Raw genomic sequence first — 21,371 nt, forward strand, 5'->3', positions numbered from 1 at the left:
CATTGTGCCAGTCTACACGTCTGTACATCTGAGGCCATTTGCAACACACACACATCTTGAAAGTGTGCATTTTTTTGTACAGTTACAGGCCAGTAGTTCCAGGATGGCCCCCAGTGCTGGCTGGCCTTCCATCCAACCTACCATCAAGTGTTCAGTGTCCTCTTCTTTCTCCATCTTCCATCCTCTGCCAACAGGGCTTGGGACTTGGAGGTCGTTGTCCAAACACCTTCTCCATACACAAGCTTGATAGCTGGCTCGCTGTGCATGTTTTCTTAAGCAGTCCTTACACGGTGGGAGTTGATGGCTTTCAATTTCACCGTTTTTGGTACAGAAAAGGTGATACCTGAGCTCGTTGACCTTGGTGGTTGATGGTTTCGGAGCATACAGGGCACACATAAATGCCTCGAGTTTGTCCATCAGTTCTGGGGAGAGGTCCCAGTCTTGGCTGCCCATCTTTTACATTTCTGGCTATTGTAGGTATGTGTTTATAAGTCTGTATCTCCTATTTGCATTGAGATATTTGCATTCTGATTTTTTTCTGTTATGTAAAGGGATATCCTGCCGTCAGGCATGACAAGTTTAGTAGCTCTCAGAGCTTGCATTGTCAATTTACATGGATTATTATGACTTAACCTCCATTCGGCCAGGCTTTTTTGAGCTCTTTTTTAGTTTTCCTATGGGGTTATAAATGAAGTGATATCACATAGAAAGCTACCACCGGTGCAAGGCTATCACATTTTTTTCTAACACTAGAGATGTATACCGTGCTAAAAATGACTATGAGAATTATTCCCCCAAGGTGGTACCGGTGGGCCAAATTTGGGGTCCTGGCTCACGGACTAAAACTGTCTGTTATGCCTTTACACTCTATAAATCTCCAAGCCTCCACTTTGTGTGAGACTCCATCTACAACACCCTTGGTTGGGGCTTTCTAGATACACATCAATCTCACCACCCCCAAAACTGAACTGAAGACTACCCTATGAAAACCTACTCATCTAAAAAAAAAACAAAACAAGTACTCAAAGTACAAGTTACATTCTGTGCGGGCCAGTGCAAAATAATGAAAACACAGCACTTGTTTTCATGAGTAGGTCAGCTCATCAAAGAAATAGGAATAAACTATACCACTGAGATATTAATGATCTCCCACTCTCTCTTCCTCTCTACCCTTCTCCTCCTTATCATAACATCACAGATTAACATTGCACATGAAGAATTAACATAACAAATGTAAGCTAGCTAACTACATTTTCACCTATAGTATGTGCAACTTGAGTGCAGGGTCTCCACCAGAAAAGTTGTTAGGCCAGATGGCAAGCATTTTTTGATTGGGCCTGGCTCTGGCTGGTGGACAAATGTCTTTTTTGATGGGGGCCAGTGACACTTAGTTTGTGTTTTAATGCTAGAAATGCAGCTAAGTTATATTGAAATAAGTTTTTGTGTGTCTCATGCATATGAAATATGGTGCAGATTGGGTATGAATTTATGAGTGATTGAAATAGAGGGACAAAACAAGATTTTGCAAAGGACCCCCAAAAAGCTAGAAACAGCTCTGCTTGTGCTCCCTCTATACTTAAACTTTGCATATACAGCAGACTTGTAGTAACACAGGTATAAATGGCAAATGTAGTGAAGTAAAATGTAGATTACTGGCTCAAAACTACTTGAATAAAAAAGTAGAAGTACAGTTAAAAACAGGTCCATGAACAGGAACATAACTAGTCCTGGATATACCAACAGCCATACAAGATGTAAATGTGACAGATTTATTCAGCTGATTAAAACGAATAAGTTAAAGTTAATTAAACTAAAACATCTGTTGGAGAAAAATGCCTTCACAGATACTATGACCACAGCTGAGCACTCATTTGAATGTATACAATCTGGGTTTTATTCCTTTATTCTTACATTTAGCTTTCATAATTTGTAGGCACTTGTGTCTGTCAAAGTCTCCTCAGGTGTCTTCTGAAGTGTAGATGTGTTGCTTCAGTCACAACAAGGAGAAAACAGAGAACATACTGCTCTAATGTGGTCATGTTGTGTTGTCTCAAGTGGGTGTATTAGTACTTAATGAATCTAAGACATTATTATAACTAAATTATTTTGTAGTTTAATTTACACATACACAATCAAGCAGAAGGGTTCTGGAATTGCAAAAAAAAAACTGTGCAGGCTACATTTTAGTGCTGTGTTGATTTTGTGTACATGCACACAATAGTTCAAGAAAAAAATCTAAATATATTTGCAGTTTTTTCCAAAACTGAGCAATATGAATTAGACTGGGAGGTGTGTTTCCCTCGCTTTTACACCATGCCTTCTTTAGTTCTTGTGTTTCTGTAGATCATCAGTAGGTGTACCAGTGCAATGAGGAGGAGGAGGATGAAGAGGAAGAGAATGCCAGCCCAGGTCCCTGGAGGCAGAGCCTTCATCAGTCCACATCTCTCTGCTGGTACCATACTGCTCAGATTCAGCATGTACCCCAGAGCCCAGCCTATGGAGGCTCCGCCTACCTGCAAAAACACAAGAAGGGACCCACTGAAACCAAAGCACACCATGGACAAGTCTGCTGCTGTCAGTGCCGTAGACAGTGCAGACTTAAATCGTAGCAAATGATGAACAGAAAGGTTTCCTTTACCACTGACATTTTTCTGAAAAGAGATGGAAAGAAGGGAGGCTTCATCAAAATGGTAGCCCTGCAGTAAGAGGACCTGGACGAAGTTGGAAATGGCGCAGACATTCTTCATGTATTTCTCTTTCTGTTTTGCCTTTTCTGTCAGCTATGAGTGGAAATACAATTGATTTTATATTGTTATTCAAATCACAATCACAATATTCAATACCAGATAACATTTGGGTTTGGGGTTAAAATGAGAGTCTACTGGCCTATTTGGTGGTTTTAAACATGAGCATGTTTGTGAATTATTATCATTATTATTAGTATCATTATTATTATTTTTTATGTTAATTTTTAGGTGTGGGCTCAGAGAGCTGGGTTCTGGAGAATACCTCAGAGATGGTCATGTTGCAGACAAGTTGAATTGCACTCTTCAGTCGATTGGGGGACATGATGGAGATGTTTGTGAGGCGGCTGAGGTAGTTATGTGTGAAGTAGAAGGCAGAGAATGCCTGTAGAGAAGATGGGACACTAAGTCAATCCAGAGTCACACAGTCTTCCTCAGCTGGGGAAGATTAGTTAGTTTTCAGACAAACAGCATGGAAAACATATACTTTAGATTGAAATAAATTTAAATAATTAATCATAACAAAACAACTGACAGCACATACTTTGCAGTCATCTAGTATCTAGTATGTCACTTTGAACAAAAGTGTCTACCAAATGAATGTTATTTAAAAGAAAATATGGAATGCAGAAATCAGTCAGAAGTCCTCAGGGATAAGGAATAAGGAAAAACTCCCCCCAAAAAACCCTTTAGCGGGGGAAAAAAATAGTAGAAACCTCAGGAAGAGCAACTGAGGAGGGATCCCTCTTCTAGGACAGACAGACGTTCAATAGAGATGTCATACAGAACAAATCAACATAATAAATTAACAGTAATCCGTATGACAGAATAAGACAGAAAGAGAGACAGAGACAGATAAAGATGCAGGACAGACAGTAATGACAGTAGCTTACAACAACATTAATGAAAGTAATAATATGACTAGTCCATACCCATTGAATGCACATGCCCACGTACAGTTTCACATGGTGTGTGTTTGGGATACAGGTAATAGGAAATTGCAGATTAAATAGTCAACTGAACCCATTAAGAAGAGCAATTCAATTCAATTCAATTCAATTTTATTTATAAAGCCCAATATCACAAATCACAATTTGCCTCACAGGGCTTTACAGCATACGACATCCCTCTGTCCTTATGACCCTTGCAGCGGATAAGGAAAAACTCCCCAAAAAAAACCCTTTAACGGGGAAAAAAAATGGTAGAAACCTCAGGAAGAGCAACTGAGGAGGGATCCCTCTTCCAGGACGGACAGACGTGCAATAGATGTCATACAGAACAGATCAGCATAACAAATTAACAGTAATCCATATGACACAATGAGACAGAGAGAGAGAGAGAGAGGCAGGTAATGACAGTAGCTTACAACAACATTATTGAAAGTAATAATATTATAGTTATAGTTCTGGCTACTGTGGTACAATATGTTGAAAGTATGTATTAATATCTGGCAGTATACAAGTGTAACAATAGTCATATGTGTATAATAACAGTAGAAGTATGACTAATGACTAATGATGGCAGCAGCAGCAGGAGGCATCTGGCAGGACCACGACAGCAGCACAACCACACACGTCACACTGTCCAGGCACCGCTGCGATATGAGTTAATTTGAGAGACAGTGGAGCACAAAGGCTCCGGAGAAGAAGCCGAGTTAGTGACATCCAGAATGGCTGAGTTAGCAAGATGCAGTAATAGAATATGAGAGAGAGAGAGAGAGAGAGAGAGAGAGAGAAGGAGAGAAGGTGCCCGGTGTATTATAGGGGGGTCCTCCGGCAGACTAGGCCTAAGTCAGCCTAACTAAGGGCTGGTACAGGGCAAGCCTGAGCCAGCCCTAACTATAAGCTTTATCAAAGAGGAAAGTCTTAAGTCTAGTCTTAAATGTGGAGACGGTGTCTGCCTCCCGGACCGTAACAGGAAGATGATTCCACAGGAGAGCAGCCTGATAGCTAAAGGCTCTGGCTCCTGATCTACTTTTGGAGACTTTAGGGACCACGAGTAACCCTGCGTTCTCAGAGCGCAGTGTTCTGGTGGGATAATATGGCACTACGAGCTCTCTAAGATATGACGGAGCTTGACCATTTAGAGCTTTATAAGTTAACAGTACGATTTTAAATTCAATTCTGGATTTTACAGGGAGCCAGTGCAGAGAAGCTGAAACAGGAGAGATATGATCTCGTTTCTTAGTTCCTGTTAGTACACGTGCTGCTGCATTCTGAATTAGCTGGAGAGTTTCTAAGGACTTACTAGAGCTACCTGATAATAGAGAGTTACAGTAATCCAGCCTTGAGGTAACAAAAGCGTGGACCAATTTTTCTGCATCTTTTCGGGTCAGGATAGGCCTAATTTTCGCAATATTACGCAGATGAAAAAATGCAGTCCATGAGGTTTGTTTTAAATGAGAATTAAAAGACAAATCTTGATCAAATGTTACTCCAAGGTTTCTTACGGTAGTGCTAGAGGCCAGAGCAATGCCATCTAGAGAAACTATGTCATCAGATAAAGAGTCTCTGAGTTGTTTGGGGCCAAGAACAATAACTTCAGTTTTGTCTGAATTTAACATCAGGAAATTGGTGCTCATCCAAGTTTTTATGTCTTTAAGGCAGTTATGGAGTTTAGTTAATTGATTAGTTTCTTCTGGCTTCATCGATAAATACAACTGAGTATCATCGGCATAACAATGGAAATTTATAGAGTGATTTCTAATGATGTTACCTAAAGGAAGCATATATAGAGTAAATAGGATTGGTCCGAGCACAGAACCTTGCGGAACTCCAAAACAAACTTTGGTACGTAAGGACGATTCATTATGAACGTCAACAAACTGAAAACGATCAGATAAATAAGATTTAAACCAGCTCAGTACAGAACCTTTTAGGCCAATTAAGTGATCCAGTCTCAGCAGTAGAATTTGATGGTCAATTGTGTCAAACGCCGCACTAAGATCTAATAAAACAAGTACAGAGACAAGTCCTTTGTCTGAAGCAATCAGAAGGTCATTTATGAATTTTAACTAGTGCTGTCTCAGTGCTATGATGCACTCTAAATCCTGACTGAAATTCCTCAAATAAATTATTATCATGGAGAAAATCACACAGCTGGTCTGCTACTTTCTCAAGGATCTTTGACATAAAGGGAAGATTAGATATTGGTCTATAGTTGGCTAACACCTCTGGATCCAGGGTAGGCTTTTTTAGTAGAGGTTTAATTACAGCTACCTTAAAAGACTGTGGTACATAGCCTGTTAATAAGGATATATTGATCATATCTAATATATGAGTGTTAACTAAAGGAAAGACCTCCTTAAGTACCCTAGTTGGGATGGGGTCTAACACGTTGATGATTTAGATGAAGAAATCACTGCGGTCAATTCTTGAAGAGAAATTGGGGAGAAGCAATCTAAATATATATTAGGTTTTACAGCTGTGTTTGAGGTTAGATAGGTACTATCTGAGGACAGGAGATCATGAATTTTGCCTCTAATAGTTAGAATTTTGTCATTAAAAAAGCTCATAAAATCATTATTGCTAAGGGCTAAAGGAATACAAGGCTCACTAGAGCTCTGACTCTGAGTCAGCCTGGCTACAGTGCTGAAAAGAAACCTGGGGTTGTTCTTATTGTCTTCTATTAATGCTGAGTAATAGTTTGCTCTGGCATTGCGGAGGCCCCTCTTATAAGTTTTGAGACTGTCTGTCCAGATTAAACGAGATTCTTCCAGTTTGGTTAATCACCAATTCCTTTCAAATTTTCGCGATATTTGTTTTAACTTACGGGTTTGAGAGTTATACCAAGGAGCGAACTTTCTTTGCTTTTTTAACTTCTTTTTAAGAGGAGCTACAGAGTCAAGTGTTGTTTGCAGCGAGCCTACAGCGCTATCGACAAAATGATCAAAGTCGGTACAGGAAACCTCTGTTACTGAGGGACTTGGTATTGAATTTAATGACGGAGTAATCTTTTCCTTAAATTTTGCGACAGCACTATCTGATAAACATCTAATATAGTAACTGTTGCTGAGTGGCATGTAACCGAGTAAAAAGAAATCAAAAGTAATCAGATAATGATCCGATGCAATGTATTCAGACAGAGTTTTTGTGAATTTGATAGAATAATTGCTCGGCTGCAGCTGATGTCCGTTTGAGGCGCATGCGCAGTAACTTGTGGGGTGAATGCATGCAATTCAATTAAAAGCGACTTTGTAAAAGAATATACTAAATGTGCAATTTTTGGAAAAAGTAGCTTTGTCACCCTCTACCTATGCCAATCCTCAATGCCTATGTGCAGTTTCACATAGATTGACCATGTCAGTGAGTAAAAAAAATGTGGGACAGACAGAATGACTGACTGACAGAATGACACACTGACAGTTTCCGTGATTATGTACAGCATACCATACCATGACTTAGTCATACCAAAAATTTGAAAAAACCCCCAAAACATTCAGCCACAGGGGGAGCCACAGCGATCGGTCGCATTTTAGCCATTTTTAAGCATTTTTCTGTTGTTATAACGCCACCCAGTTGCCAATTAGATACATACTACATATCTACCAAGTTTAGTAAAAATCGATATGGCGGTTAGGCATATATAAGAAATTAGCTCTCTAGAGCTCCCATTTTGTTTGATCAGGTCAATAATGGAGGGGTCCCCTCAGATTATGTGTGGTCATATGCCTACAAAGTTGCGTGGTAATTGGTGAAACCCTTGAGATGTTATACACCTTTATGTGATGAGCCATGCACTCCGCAATATTCCTTGCCTTATAGAAGAAGTAAATTTTCCAAATTCTGCCAAGAGGGAACTTTAGATATTGGTCCCTAGATTATGTTCGCTGAGTTTCATGCAGATCGGTCAAACTTCCTAGGAAGAGATCGATTTTTTTCCAAAAATTCAAAATGGCCAAAAATCTATATAACTGGAAGTTATGGGTTCTAAGGCAAATTTGTTCCTCATGAGGAGAGGCATCTCTGTGCAAAGTGTCATGTATCTATGACATACGGGGCATGAGATATGCCCATTCAAAGTTTGCAATTTCAGTCGGTTGCTATAGCGGCCCCCTTTGGCCAATTGATGTAATATTGCTTCATTCGCATCCTCCCATTACCCTCTACCACTGTGCCAAATTTCACGTGGATTGACCAAGTCAGTCAGGAGAAAAACGTGAAACAGACACACAGACACACCCACAGACGAACAGACAGAGTTTTCGTCATTATATAGTAAGATAATGATTACGGCTATTGTGGTACAATACGTTGAAAGTATATATTAATATATGATAGTATACATATGTGCCAATAATCATGTGTATAATAACAGTAGAAGTATGGTTAATGATAGCAGCAGCAGGAGGCATCAGGCAGGACCACGGCAGCAGCACAACCACACATGCCACACTATCCAGGCACCGCTGTGATATAAGTTAACATGCGAGACAGTGGAGCACAAAGGCTCCGGAGAAGAAGCCGAGTTAGGGACATGCAGTATGGCCGGGTTAGCAAGATGCAGTTACAGGACATGAGTGTTAGCAACAGGGAGAGAGAGAGAGAGAGAGAGAGAAAGAGAGAGAAGGAGAGAAGGTGCCCAGTGTATTATAGGAGGTCCCCCGGCACACTAGGCCTCAGTCAGCCTAACTAGGTACAAGGCAAGCCTCAGCCGGCCCTAACTACAAGCTGTATCAAAGAGGAAAGTCTTAAGTCTAGTCTTAAATGTGGAGACGGTGTCTGCCTCCCGGACGGCAACAGGAAGATGATTCCACAGAAGAGGAGCCTGATAGCTGAAGGCTCTGGCTCCTGATCTACTTTTGGTAACTTTAGGGACCACGAGTAACCCTGCATTCTCAGTGCGCAGTGTTCTGGTGGGATAATATGGCACTATGAGCTCTCTAAGATATGACGGAGCCTGACCATTTAAAGCTTTATGAGTTAGGAGTAGGATTTTAGCTAAAACAGTTTAAATGTGTTCTCGCGTCTTAGTTTCTGTCAGTAGACATGTCGCTGTGTTCTGGAGAGTTTTTAAAGACTTATTAGAGCTACCAGATATTAGGGAGTTACAGTAATCCAGCCTAGAAGCGTGGACCAATTTTTCAACAACAGAGATGAGTCCTTTGTCTGAAGCAATCAGAAGGTCATTTGTAATTTTAACTCGTGCTGTCTCAGTGCTATGATGCACTCTAAATCCTGACTGAAATTCCTCAAATAATTATTATTGTGGAGAAAGGCACACAGCTGGTCTGCGACTACTTTCTCAAGGATCTTTGAAAGACAGGAAAGATTAGATATTGGTCTGTAGTTGGCTAACACCTCTGGATCCCGGGTGGGCTTTTTTTTAGAAAAGGTTTAATTACAGCTACCTTAAGATCCGGCGCAGAACCCTCAAACTCCCAGGCCTCTGGTAGAGGACCCAAGCTTAAGGATGGCACACCACCCCCATAGGGGTTATACAGTTTTTTAGACAGTTTCCACTTTGCAGAGCATTACTATGCACATTGCTCCCTGACTTTAGCCTAATCATACACATAACACTCCCCTCCATTTTCCATTGCTATCATTTTTTGACCTACAAGTTCCTTGCAGGAGTATGAATGGATGGAAGCAATGGCGTACCCACCACCACACCACTGTTGAAAAAACTGATTGTGGTGGGCTAGTAAAGTGGGGTGCAACTTTTTAAAGCTCCTTTGGACATAATCATGAGCTTCACAGACTTTGAGAATGTAAAAAAACGTTAGGTAAAACTGTCAAGAAGGACACTAAGAAAGGAAACAAACATTTTCTTTAACATTCTTTGACAAGCTGCGTATTAATGACTGATGTAACATTATTTCTCAGTTGAACTTCTTTTTGTCCATAAAGTAATGTGTTATGATATTTCCTTATCCGCTGCGAGGGTCATAAGGACAGAGGGATATCGTATGCTGTAAAGCCCTGAGAGGCAAATTGTGATTTGTGATATTGGGCTTTATAAATAAAATTGATTGAATTGATTGATGATATATGTAAAGTACTGACATTTACTGTTAAATTGGTATACACTATGTTGTGGAGAATGAAACATTGCAACTTTAACAACATTAATGTTGGTCTATGAGTAAAAACTATTATGCACTTTTTTGTTACTTTTGCCCCATCCGTCTAAATGGCTCTCTTACCATGAAGTTTCCGCTTACGCTGGGCTGGAAGACTCCATCAAAGGAGCACTTGGAGTAAGAGCAGCTGTCGAAGGAGAACATCTTTGTGATGTTGTCCAGGCAGTTCTGGTAATCTCCTGTGCCCACGACTGATACAGTCATCTGAGGATTAAACTGGGCCGGCCTGTAGCTCTTAGTACACGGAGAATCAAAGACATCCTCCCCCAGCTTGATAGATATGTTGAACTGTTGTGGATAGCAGGGATGGGACACTTGAGGTTTCACACCTTGAGTCTTAAAGAGGCAAAATAAATAAATAAATAATAAGAAATAAAGATTAGTAGTAAAGTACAGCATATGACAAGTAGGCCTGTAGTTCCAAGTAAACTGGTAGACTAGAAACATATACAATTTACCAGCCTGAATAGTTTGACATTTTTAAAAACAGGCTTAGTCTCTTTCTTGCGTAGAGTCAGATGAGAGCTGCAGCTCTAACGGCCTCTCTGTGCATTGCGTTCACGTGTGTGCGCTTGCGTGCGAGACCAGTGAAAGCACGTGAACACACATGAATGCGGTGCCCATGTCTCACGGTCTCAAGCAAGCGCACACACGTGAACACAGTGTACAGAGAGGCAGTTAGAGCTGCAGGCTACAATGAGGCTAAAAACAGAGTTCAAATGACATTTTTCCAAATGACTTTTTATGTAGGGGCTTCAGGACACTTGGATCACTACGGACAAGCAGTATGGAGATATTTTGTAGTTTCAATTATATATTTTTGGGCGTTTGAATCTGAGGCGCCGTAAGCCCACATTAGGTGGAGTTGTGTTGCTACCCCCTCTCCCCTTGAATCTCCGCAAGTGATGTGAGGACTCTAAAACTTCACCTGAGCCTCCATCGGCATATGGGTGAGTAGATAATGGGTGAATTTTAATTTTCGCGTGTACTATCCCTTTAACATAAAGACTGGAAATGGGGAACAGGTAGCCTGGCACTGTCCAAATGTTAAAAAAAAAAAAAAAATCCACCTACCTACTAATGCCTGTACCTTCTTGGAGTCCCCACTGGTTGCCTTGCAATCTCACAGTGTTGGCAAGATTCCAATAAATCACTGCTAATAGCCAAGAAATAGTCTGGCACCACAAATTGTTATTTTACATTTTGGGTTTTGTCCAGATTAGGCAAGTGAAATACAGTGTGTCAATTAGTGAGCCTTAAGTGCACATTATATTGAGAGTATTTTCACCATGTTACCTTTCCATCAGTCAGCTTGTTTAGCAGTTAGCGGCTTCATTTCTCCATCTATGCTCTCGTCAAAGCCACCAGACTCCATTAAGAGAAAAAGTATTTTAGCTCACTGAACATGGGAGCTGCTCGTCTCTCACTGCCTCGATTAGTAAGTTCGTTTGTGTTATTGCGTGACTTTGGCAAAACTTAATTAACCCTTTTAAATGCCAAAGTCATACACTAACACAACTAATAATTGACTGATTGAGGCCACAGTAGACCAGCAGCTCTTGTGTTCAGCAATGTTAAATCACTGTGTTTTCAATGGAGTCTAGTTTTGAAGAGCTAGCTAGAATAATTGCATATTTTTCCACAGGTAACCACTGTCTGCCATTAAGGTAAAGCAGTGAAAATATTCTAAATAGAGTGTACACTCAAATTGATGTCGTGTTTTTTTTTTAGTTGGGACTTTTTTTTTAGGTAAAGCTTTCATGTCAGACTCCAGACTGCTTCTCTAAATTGGGGCTGTGCTGACTGACATTTACTGTTTGTAACATACTGACTATGGATAAGTACTTCACACAAACCCACTTCAAAAAATCTGAACTATCCCTTTAAGGCAGAAATCATGAAAATGTTGATGTTTATTAACAGCCATATGTAACTGTTAGGCTTTACATGTTATGAACAGTACCTTGATAAGATAGGCCAGCAGTTTCTTTACAAACTGGCCTTGACCGTAGCACAGGAAGCTCTGGGTGTATAGTCTGTAGGTTTGTCCATAAAACTTAAGCTCCATCACTTTCTCCTTGTCCTCCACCTCTTCTGAGGTCTCAAAAGTAATCTGTGTGGAAGCTCCGCCCAAATCCAAAGCGCCACTTGTCTTCCTGCCTGGATTCAGCCAACGCCCGACAAAACCATACTGAATGGCAAGAAAGGAAATGTCAAGATACAACAATTTGAACTGAAGTAAGACAATCAAAATATTCCAGTACTGAGCAGAGTTTACTCTGAGAAAAACATCCAGCCAAAAACACCAATATTTTCAAAGCTCCTGTGTGTTTTAGTCATGAAACCAATGAGAGTTTAAGGCAAAGTCAGTTGGTCACAATCTGTCAGTTGGTCTATCATTGTGGTTCAGAGTGACACAGCCCTATGGATTGCCATGAAATTTTGTATGACCTGTAAAGGATGAATCCTAATGACGGTGATCCTCTGACTTTTCAGTTAGCACCACCAGCACATCAAAGTATTCACTGCACCAGAGTAGACATTTACTGGATGGATGGGCACAAAGTTTGGTGCAGTAATTCCCAGGTGTCGAATCCTAATAACTCTGGTGATCCTCTATGGAGTTAGATTTGTGTCTTTATTACATGCAAGAAAATAAATGATATGAGAGAAAAAATGTTTGAGAGAAAAAAAATTATTTGAGAGAAAAAGTTTTCACACTGATAGCAAAAAATAATAATATTTGAGACTAAAAAAAGTTTTGAGAGAAAGTATTTTGTCATAGAAAAAAGATTTCCGAGAAAAAAAACTCACTCTCAAAAAACTTTTTTTTACTCTCAAATATTTTTTTTTTCTATCAGCGTGAAAACATTTTCTCTCAAAAAAAATTGTTTCTGTCAAAACATTTTTCTTCTCTCTCTCAAAACCTAAGTCTTTGCTCTTGTGTCAGGATTTTGCTTTCGCTGCGAAAATAATGTCATTGGCGGGGCCACGTTCCTATTGGCCAGTCTCAATCGAATTGACAGCTGGGTGAGGATCGTCTTGGGAGTTGAATTCAACTGAATCATTCATCCACCATGGTCGATTCATCGGCATAGATGTGCTGCGTTATTTGGGAGCAGAGACTCCAATGTTTGGGTAAGATGATGACACAGATGATGAATGAGCGGGCTGGATGGAGATTGCCAAGTTTAAATGACCATCACTAATATCGTGCTACTTGTTGGCTATATTATATGTCATTTCCAGTAAATATCACAATATAAAATGCATGTTTTCTGTTTAAAAAATAAAAAACGTTGAAAAATAGCTTGTATTCGCCCATCCTTTAAGTAGTTACATTCCTAGTCGAGCACACAGCTGATAGGTAGTTACATGGTTTGTTTACATTAAGTAACAGAAGCATATTTAACAGACTCAGTGTGGACAGAGAGCGATACTTGCTTGCTGTTAGGACACTGTGTAAAATTCATATGAGGCACGCATTTTCCATAAAACCATTTTTAAAAAGTATGTGCAGTGCACCCACCACACCACAATTGTAGAGTAGATGCACAGCCAGGACACTGTCATGTGTTTTTGGCATGAAAATGTACAAGCCAGACAAATGAGCTCAGCACGACGATTGTATGGTATTCCAAAAGTAATTCAAAGTATTTAAAAGACATTACTCAGTCTGAGTAATCTTATGAAATATGTTACAAATTTCATTTTAGAATACACATTTAGTAACCAGTAGTGGAATATATTTTAATAGTAACCCTCCCAAAACTGGTATTATGTGAGTGTTTCCTAAAAATGGCGACACACTGTACACTGCACACTTTCCCAATGCCTTTTCAAAGTGGTATTCAGAAATAAGTGTATTTCATAATTCACAACAGTCTATAACAGTCCACTCGTTGGCAGTAATCTGCCTTAATAAGCTTCCTCATGCTTGTGGTCTTAGTGGGCACTTGAACACTGGTAGTAACCATAAATACATCACACAAATACACTTTAAAAAATGATAGAGGATAACACTTAAAATAAAGAAGTTTTTCAACATAAAAAAATATGTTAAAACATTAACATGTTTTAGTCAGCTGACAACTTATTTTAAGAAGCTGGTCAAAATCAAAAACCTTTTTTTGACATTTTTGAGTATGACTGAATTAAAATAATAAGTAAGAATATAACTAGAAAAATAATTTGACCAGTAAATATCACCATAACTTTTGGATAAATATTAAGTTGGTTCAACTTAATTGAGCTTTTCAAGATCAAAGCAGATCATGTTGGTTGTACTAAACTGATTGAGTTTGCCAGATTATAAAAGACTTATTTCAATAAGGCCAGAGTGGGAACCACTTAACAGGATGCATGCAAGTTGTTCCCTTTATTTTGTTTTGTTTTGTTTTCTAAGTTAAGCCAGTGGATTCTTTTTAGAGAGTGCTCTTAAAAAATGATTTATGGGGTTCGTGGATAATGCTTAAGACAGGGGTATCCAAACTTTTTTATTAGGGGTCAGCTCAGATAATATGAAAATATCTGGGAGCCAGATTTTGCTTCTCACATCTAATGGGTTATTTAAATCAAAAAAAGAAAGAAAAGTCATGAACAAATGAGACAAAAACACATGTTTCATCTTAGTGAAGTATTCAACTCTACATTACTGAAAGTGACGGTTCCCCTTTCCACTTTCCACTTCTCTGCTGTGGCCATGTCTATTTCCTAGCAGGAAATGTCTGCTGTTAGGTAAGCATTCTATTTGCCTAATAACCATCTGTTTATCAAAACACATTAGTTCCACCTGTGCAGTTCCTACTTTTGCACATCTACAAACTGTGTGATGATCCTGTCATAGTGAGGTGAATGGAAAAAAAATGCTTTGTTTTTGTTTGATTAACCAATATTGTGTGACTGGCCATATATATTAAGTTGATTTTGAAAAGCAAGCCGAGGGCTGCTTAAAATTGGTCCACAGGCCACAATGGGTCCCCAGGCCAGACTTTGGACATGCCTGGATTAAAATAAATATGTTTTTCAGCATAACAGATTAGTTACATTAAAGTGTTTTAGTCAGTTTACAACCTTTTTTCAGAGGTTGGTCAAAATCCTAAACATTTTCTACATTATTGAGTATGTTAAATAAAAAGGATAAGTTAGAATATCTTATGGAAAATAATTTGACCATTAAATATCACCACAACTTTTGGATAATTATTAATTTGGTTCAACCTCATTAAGCTTTTCAAGGTCAAAGCAAATCATGTTGGTTGTATCAAACTGATTGAGTTTGTTAGATTATGAAAGACTCATAGGATTGACTCAATAAGGCCAGATTGGGAAAAAGCATGTAAGGGCTGATTATTTTCCTCTGTGATTTCCTGTGTGTTGAGCAGAAATGTCAGAGCTCACCTTGACAAAGTTTTCAAGTAAGTAGTTGACTGTGACCCAACCATATGCCCCCTCCTCTTGTCCACTCAGGATGGTTGCCTCCTTGAATTTGAAAGGGTATGACCGCAGTTTGTTCTCCACTTCCTTCAGTACTCGCTCGGACTCTGTGGCATTAACCATGCTATTAAAGTGTGGTGAGAGTTATGAAACAATAATGAAACAATATTAAATTCTTCCAAGATCCATTCTCATGCATTCATGCATTATTGATAAGCAGTGTGGTAGATATATTAGTGCAATGTCCTGTCTTAATAGGAATTTATACTGACTTCAAGATCCTCATGCCTGCAGTAGCTCCCAGACAGATTGGAGTTTGGTGGTGCCTGGAGTTGGGGATATCCTTCACAGCTTGTTCCAGACAGGCCTCCAGACTTGCTGCTGCACCACCACGAATACCTGCATAGCTGGATATACCTCCACCTTGACAGAAAGAGAAAGTAGTTCTGCTTACAAAGAACTCAGCTTGACCCTCTCAGAAAGTGGACTTCCTTGTCTTAGAAGGATGAATGATAAAGGCTCTAGTTGGTGTTTCCAGGGAAACTCTAAAAACAAACCAGGAACAACTGGCAATGACTAAGATGGCGCAAATGGCATGGTGAGGAAGCAGAGCACTTAGTAACAGAAGTCTTACACAACGCATAGCATGTTGATCTTGCTTCTGTGGTTTTCTTATAAAGTCGTTGGATATGTTTCTGTAGGATGACATTGTGGAAGTGGAAGTGAGAATTTCTTCACCACCAGGACAGTCTGGGGTTAAAGGGTCAGTTCAGAGTAAGAAAACAAACATATTTTCAAGTCAAACTCCAGTGGTATCTACATGAAATGTTTTGGTTAAGCTTGACCAGGTTTTGAGATTTGTAATGAAAGTGAATGGCATTTTTGAAATTTTCATTCGCTGCTGTGAGCAGCGTAAGTTGACCTGCACTTTACTGTGATAAAATTAAAGTTGATGGATCTTAGAACTTGAGCAAATTAAAGGCCCTGACAAATTGAGTCAGCAGGCATTCGTTGGTCAGTGTTGGGCTCTTGGTGAACATCTGTGGCCCTCGCTGCTGTAGTATGGCCCTTGTCAGCACTAGTCTGCTTTGTTTTATTTTATTTTTTTTACCGATTTAGTATGTTGATCGAATTTTGAATTCTGCCATCAGAATTCTGGGCCACCATTCCTCTTTTTTCACTTATGGATTAATCAGTCTTTGTAAAAAGACATTCCAGGTGTTTTCTGTGTTGTCTAGCTGAAGTCTGCAAATTGTGTTTGTCAGAGTTTTGTCTCGAATTTTTTGACACTAGTTAGAAATCTGCCTGTAAATGCATGTACAGCTGATATGCTACACCCTGGTGGTTGGCTGTATCACAATGTAAAGTCATCTTTATATTATATACTGGTAAGGTAGCTTAACTTGATAGCAACCTCCCACGTAAAGGCTGTGAGTTCAAGTCCTGGGCGGTGCAGTTTTAACATGCTTCTGCCTCCTCAGATGTTGTGCTGTGTGGGTTAGAAACATGTGATTTCAAAGCTATTTCAAGAATTAATGAGATTAATGAGAATTAATGAGATTCTTCCAAGAGAGTTCTACCGATGGATTCTCATGGATTTGAGATTTCTTTGGATTTCTTCTTCCTTTTACTCTTTCTCATCCCCCCCTTCTTCTTCTTCTTTTCTTTTTATGTCTTCTTCCATATCTGAACACTTCTCCATAGGTATGTTTGCCGTGGCCATTAGGCTTTCCCAGCACAGATAGCTCAGCTGGACCACAATTAGCCATTGTTTTTTTTCTTGCACCTTAAAAATGGATAATAGGATAATAACTCTAAAAAGCAGTGTTGCATCGTATGTTATGCCAGCCCTCTCTCACCCACTGAGAGGAGCTCACCTGCTGCATGACACTCGCTGTGCTGGGTAACAATACCAGTGCCATTTTGCTTGTCAGCTGGCCATTTGTAGATGTACATGGAGGTGTGGGATGAGCCTGCATCCAGAATAATCCCATACTGTAACAGACAGAGCATTACATGTCAGAAACAAAGGTTACAATCATGTAACCATAGCTCTTTTAGCTGAGGTGAAGCCCTCCCCTAGACTCTTTGGGTAATACTCCTCTAATCACCAGCACATCATTTACACACTGACAAAAGCATAGCCAATCAGAATGAGCCTACCTGAATACCTGGGACCCCACAGTATACAGGGAGGTGGATTCCCACCATCCTACACCCTCTTCAGTGGGTGATGTAGGAACCACAGGGCCCCTAGGTAGAGCGCTGCGTCTTTGCTAATAGAACTAGGGTTACAATATCGTAACCTTTGTTCTATCTCACACAGGCTCCGCTCTCTGCTGGACTCTTTTGGTACAGTTGGCGGAGCCTGATGAATGAACGCCGTCATGACATAACATCGACCCAGCCACACTGATATTGACCGGCTAAAGGTTAGCCACTGTAGCCTGCCTACTTCTTCATAACCCAGGCCATCACAGTGTGGAAGCAGGGGGCCCCAGCCAACCCAGGTGGTAAGGAACCGAACTGGGTGGAGCTTTGGTCTAACCTTGCAGGGGTTGAAAGACAGGCAATAGACTGGGGAAGCGCCTGAAAGGCCTCGCAGGCAGGTGGCTGCTAAACACCACTGTGCTTGGTCTGCACCGAGGCACTGATGACATATTCCTCACTATATGAAGTGACTGATAACAAGATCTGTATCATGTAGGGATGTAACGATACCAGAAACTCACGATACGATATTATCACGATATTTATACAAGGGGGAAAAAAAGAGAAAATTTATTGTTAAAAATAGCTATTTTATTCAAAAATAGTGCATGTACACTGTACAGCATGTTATTTTTAACTTGGAAGCGTATCATAAACAAATCAACACGCAGTTGAACATGTGCTTTCATTTCATTACTGCTAGGCAGGCAGACATTAAAGTGCCATAACAAAGTCATGTCAATTAAAACTATAGTGACAAAATATGAAAATAGAAACATTTGGTATTTTTTAACCTACTCTGAACAAAAGTAGTGTAGTACTATAACTAGAAAGTCATCTGAATGACATCAAATTATGAGGATAGAGTAGTCTTAATATTCATCAAATATACAGAACTTAGAACAATCAGACCCTGCAACAACAACAAAATTAACAAATTAGAAATAATGTAAACTCAATAACACACAATCCCTCACTCACAGATACACAGAGAGAGAGAGAGAGAGAGAGAGAGAGAGAGAGAGAGAGAGAGAGAGGGAGAGGTGGGTAGAGATGTGTGTAAAAGAAAACCAAAATAGATAAAGCCCAGCCATTTCCCTGGAAGTCATAGAAAAACTCAAAAACACACGATTCACTCAGTTTGTTCACGCCAGGTTGACAATCTTGACATCAAGGAGACCCTAGAACAGGAGATGAGGAGAGGAAAGCTCTAGTCTTGCACTTTCATGTGATATGCGTGGCATTTCTGTGCGACCCTGCATTCGCAAGTAATCCATCCAAAAGTAATGTGTGTGCAAAGCTGTATGAAAGCTTTGTTATACATTATTTTAGTGTAACTTTATCATTTTTTTTCGTTGTGAAAACATTGGACTACCGACAAGTCTTGTCGGAAAGCCACGATTCCGCTGTTTCACGTGATATGCGTGGCTTCTCGCTATGACGAACGGTCGCGGAGAAAATCAACAGAGAAGAACAGTCAATCTCCTTACTTTTATTAGCTGTTTCCTCCGGTCACGCACGGGTCAGAGTTGAAGGCTGAGAAGCTGAGCTGCACGAGTCTGCTTTCACCTGCGCGCGCAGTTGCATGCAAAGGATTATGGGGAATGTAATCACACAGTCATATTACCAGCTCTGTAGGAGAACGCAGCTATATAACTACCGTGGCATTCCCATGACAGTATCGAGAATTTATTTTATCGCGACACCGCGAAATTCGACATATCGTTACATGCCTAGTATCATGGATTGTAAAGAAATTCGTCAGGTTTTTATTTTGTAGACAATTGATCTGTATTTATAGTGTGATGGGATGACACCACAATGATGTGTGTGGTATCATTGGGAAGCTCTGGTCCTGCGCTTTCATGTGATATGCGTGGCATTTCTGTGCAACCCTGCATTCGCGAGTAATCCATCCAAGAGTAATGTGTGTGTAAAGCTGTATGAAAGCTCTGTTATTCATGATTTTAGTGTAACTTTATCGTTGTTTTTCGCTGTGAAAACTGTGGACTACCGACAAGTGGTCTTGTCGAAAGCTGCAGTTCCGCTGTTTCACAAGATATGCGTGGCTTCTCGCTATGACGCATGGTGGCGGAGAAAATCCATAAAGAAGAAACGACCACCAGCTGGTTCAGCCTGGAACAGACTGGCTGTTCGGGAATACTCCCAAACCTCCCTATGGCCAGCCCGCCCCTGCTCCAGGACCTCACTCTAGCCATTATAATGTTGCTCAAAATGTTGATGTATCATATTGAACCAATATGACATCTGGAATGCTTCAGTGCACAGAAACTAATGTCAAATGGTATTGTCTGTGTACATTTTATTTACTATGTATTTGTATTAGCACTTGTCATCACTCGGTGTTGTACAACTTGTGCATGGTTCTTCTGTTTAGTTTGTTCTCAGCTGTGGTATTGACAGGATGTGGTTACAGCAGAGGCATCTTCTGAACTTTGCAACTTCTATACATTTTTTTGTTTAAGATTATTGCCCTTTGTGGTTGAACTAATTCTTTTTGCAAACAAATAGTCTGCTGTCAGACTTAAACTGATTTGCTTCAGTAACATGGGTTATGTATTATGTTGTCTTGACTCATTCATCAATATTGACTTGGTTTCGCCATGTGTGCTTTTTTGCAATGACAACTTCAAAGCATCAAGTTCTATTCAAACATTACTTCTTAGTTAAAGGGCAAAAACTGTATGTAGCAGAATGAGATAAATTTCTGTACCCTTTTCAAAACGATTTCAATGTGTCTGCCACATTAACAAAAGCAAGAGCACATGAATAACATTCTCACAAAGAATCTCAAATAAAGCTCACAAACCGTTTCTTTTATCCTACACTCTTTGATTCTTTTTGTTGTCCAATCAGTGGTGCTGTGTGCCACTTCTTCTGCAGAGCACATTTCAACTGCTGAGGTTGGCATCTCTTGCATGTCAAGCGAAGTGCACAGCTGTGTGTTTCATTTTGAGCATTTAGCTGAAGCAGAGACATATGGCTGAGCAAGTTCGTATTAGAGTCATGTCTCTCTGGAACACTCCCGGAGACTTAATTAAAAAAAAAATTAAATAAATAAAAAATAAAATAGTATCAAATAGTAGACCCCAATTTAAACATTATTATCTTAATGGAACTTCTAATGTGCACAACCACTAATAAAACCCTCATTCAGAGACAAAACTGGTGCCCCCTGCTTATGGCAAAGCACAACTTATGAGCCATGGTGGAAGTAAGAGATGTATGTATATTGTAAAGAAGGGCTAGAATAGAATATAAATCTAGGATGAGAAAATAAAATAAACGACCCTCCCTTGTTCTCCCAATAAGGTCAGACCACTCCTATAAAAAGATAAAAACTGTACCTGCCAATCATGAAATACTGCATTATATATATATATATATATATATATATATATATATATATATATATATATATATATATATATATATATATATATTCATTACCATGTTTTCGGGTGGTGTCTCCATCTCTTTAGCCGGAAGGACCACCAGCAGAATCCCGACTATTGCCAGAATCAACAGCATGGTCGCAGGGATGATTTGGGAGTATCGGTGAGCCATACTGGAGACTGTGCGCTCGGACGCTTCTGGCTGCTCTGCGTAAAAGCGCGCGAGCACTTAATGCTCAGTAGGGAACCCGGCAGAAATAAAGGGCGTGCATTAAATAGCTTACGGCTGTGGGTCTGGTCTGAGCGTTTGACGTATCATTTGGTAAGATGTAGGCCTGCCGCTTCCTCTTACCCCTGCAGGCACCCACACAGAGTTTGGTGTTTGTTTGACGTTTGGAATAAAGGTTGTCTTCTCGGCTGTGAAGTATGGAGCCCCAAAGTGTTCAATATAAAATAAATGAACGAGTTAGTATTATTAAT

At 39.9% G+C, this 21,371-nt stretch overlaps 1 protein-coding gene across 1 annotated transcript; it reads right to left on the bottom strand.

Moving 5' to 3' along the window:
* Nucleotides 1–151: 151 nt before the first annotated feature.
* LOC125890247 (ectonucleoside triphosphate diphosphohydrolase 2-like) lies at nt 152–21,140 on the bottom strand. Its single transcript, XM_049578799.1, has 9 exons — nt 20,947–21,140; nt 17,142–17,259; nt 15,537–15,687; nt 15,229–15,388; nt 11,792–12,019; nt 9,892–10,164; nt 3,010–3,129; nt 2,646–2,780; nt 152–2,513 (listed from the first exon to the last, which is right to left on the bottom strand). The coding sequence occupies exons 1-9, from the start codon at nt 21,061–21,063 to the stop codon at nt 2,307–2,309; spliced, it is 1,509 nt and encodes a 502-aa protein (XP_049434756.1). The 5' UTR covers nt 21,064–21,140; the 3' UTR covers nt 152–2,306.
* Nucleotides 21,141–21,371: the final 231 nt, after the last annotated feature.

The sequence above is a fragment of the Epinephelus fuscoguttatus genome, linkage group LG6, assembly GCF_011397635.1.
Source record: "Epinephelus fuscoguttatus linkage group LG6, E.fuscoguttatus.final_Chr_v1".
NCBI classification, from domain to species: domain Eukaryota; kingdom Metazoa; phylum Chordata; class Actinopteri; order Perciformes; family Serranidae; genus Epinephelus; species Epinephelus fuscoguttatus.

Coding starts and splice junctions, on each gene's coding strand:
- LOC125890247 (XM_049578799.1), bottom strand. CDS start 21,063: ATGGCTCACCGATACTCCCAAATCATCCCTGCGACCATGCTGTTGATT. Junction 15,688..17,141: donor CAGCGAGTGTCATGCAGCAG/GTGAGCTCCTCT, acceptor CTTTCTGTCAAG/GTGGAGGTATATCCAGCTAT. Junction 2,514..2,645: donor CCATCTCTTTTCAGAAAAAT/GTCAGTGGTAAA, acceptor GTGTTTTTGCAG/GTAGGCGGAGCCTCCATAGG.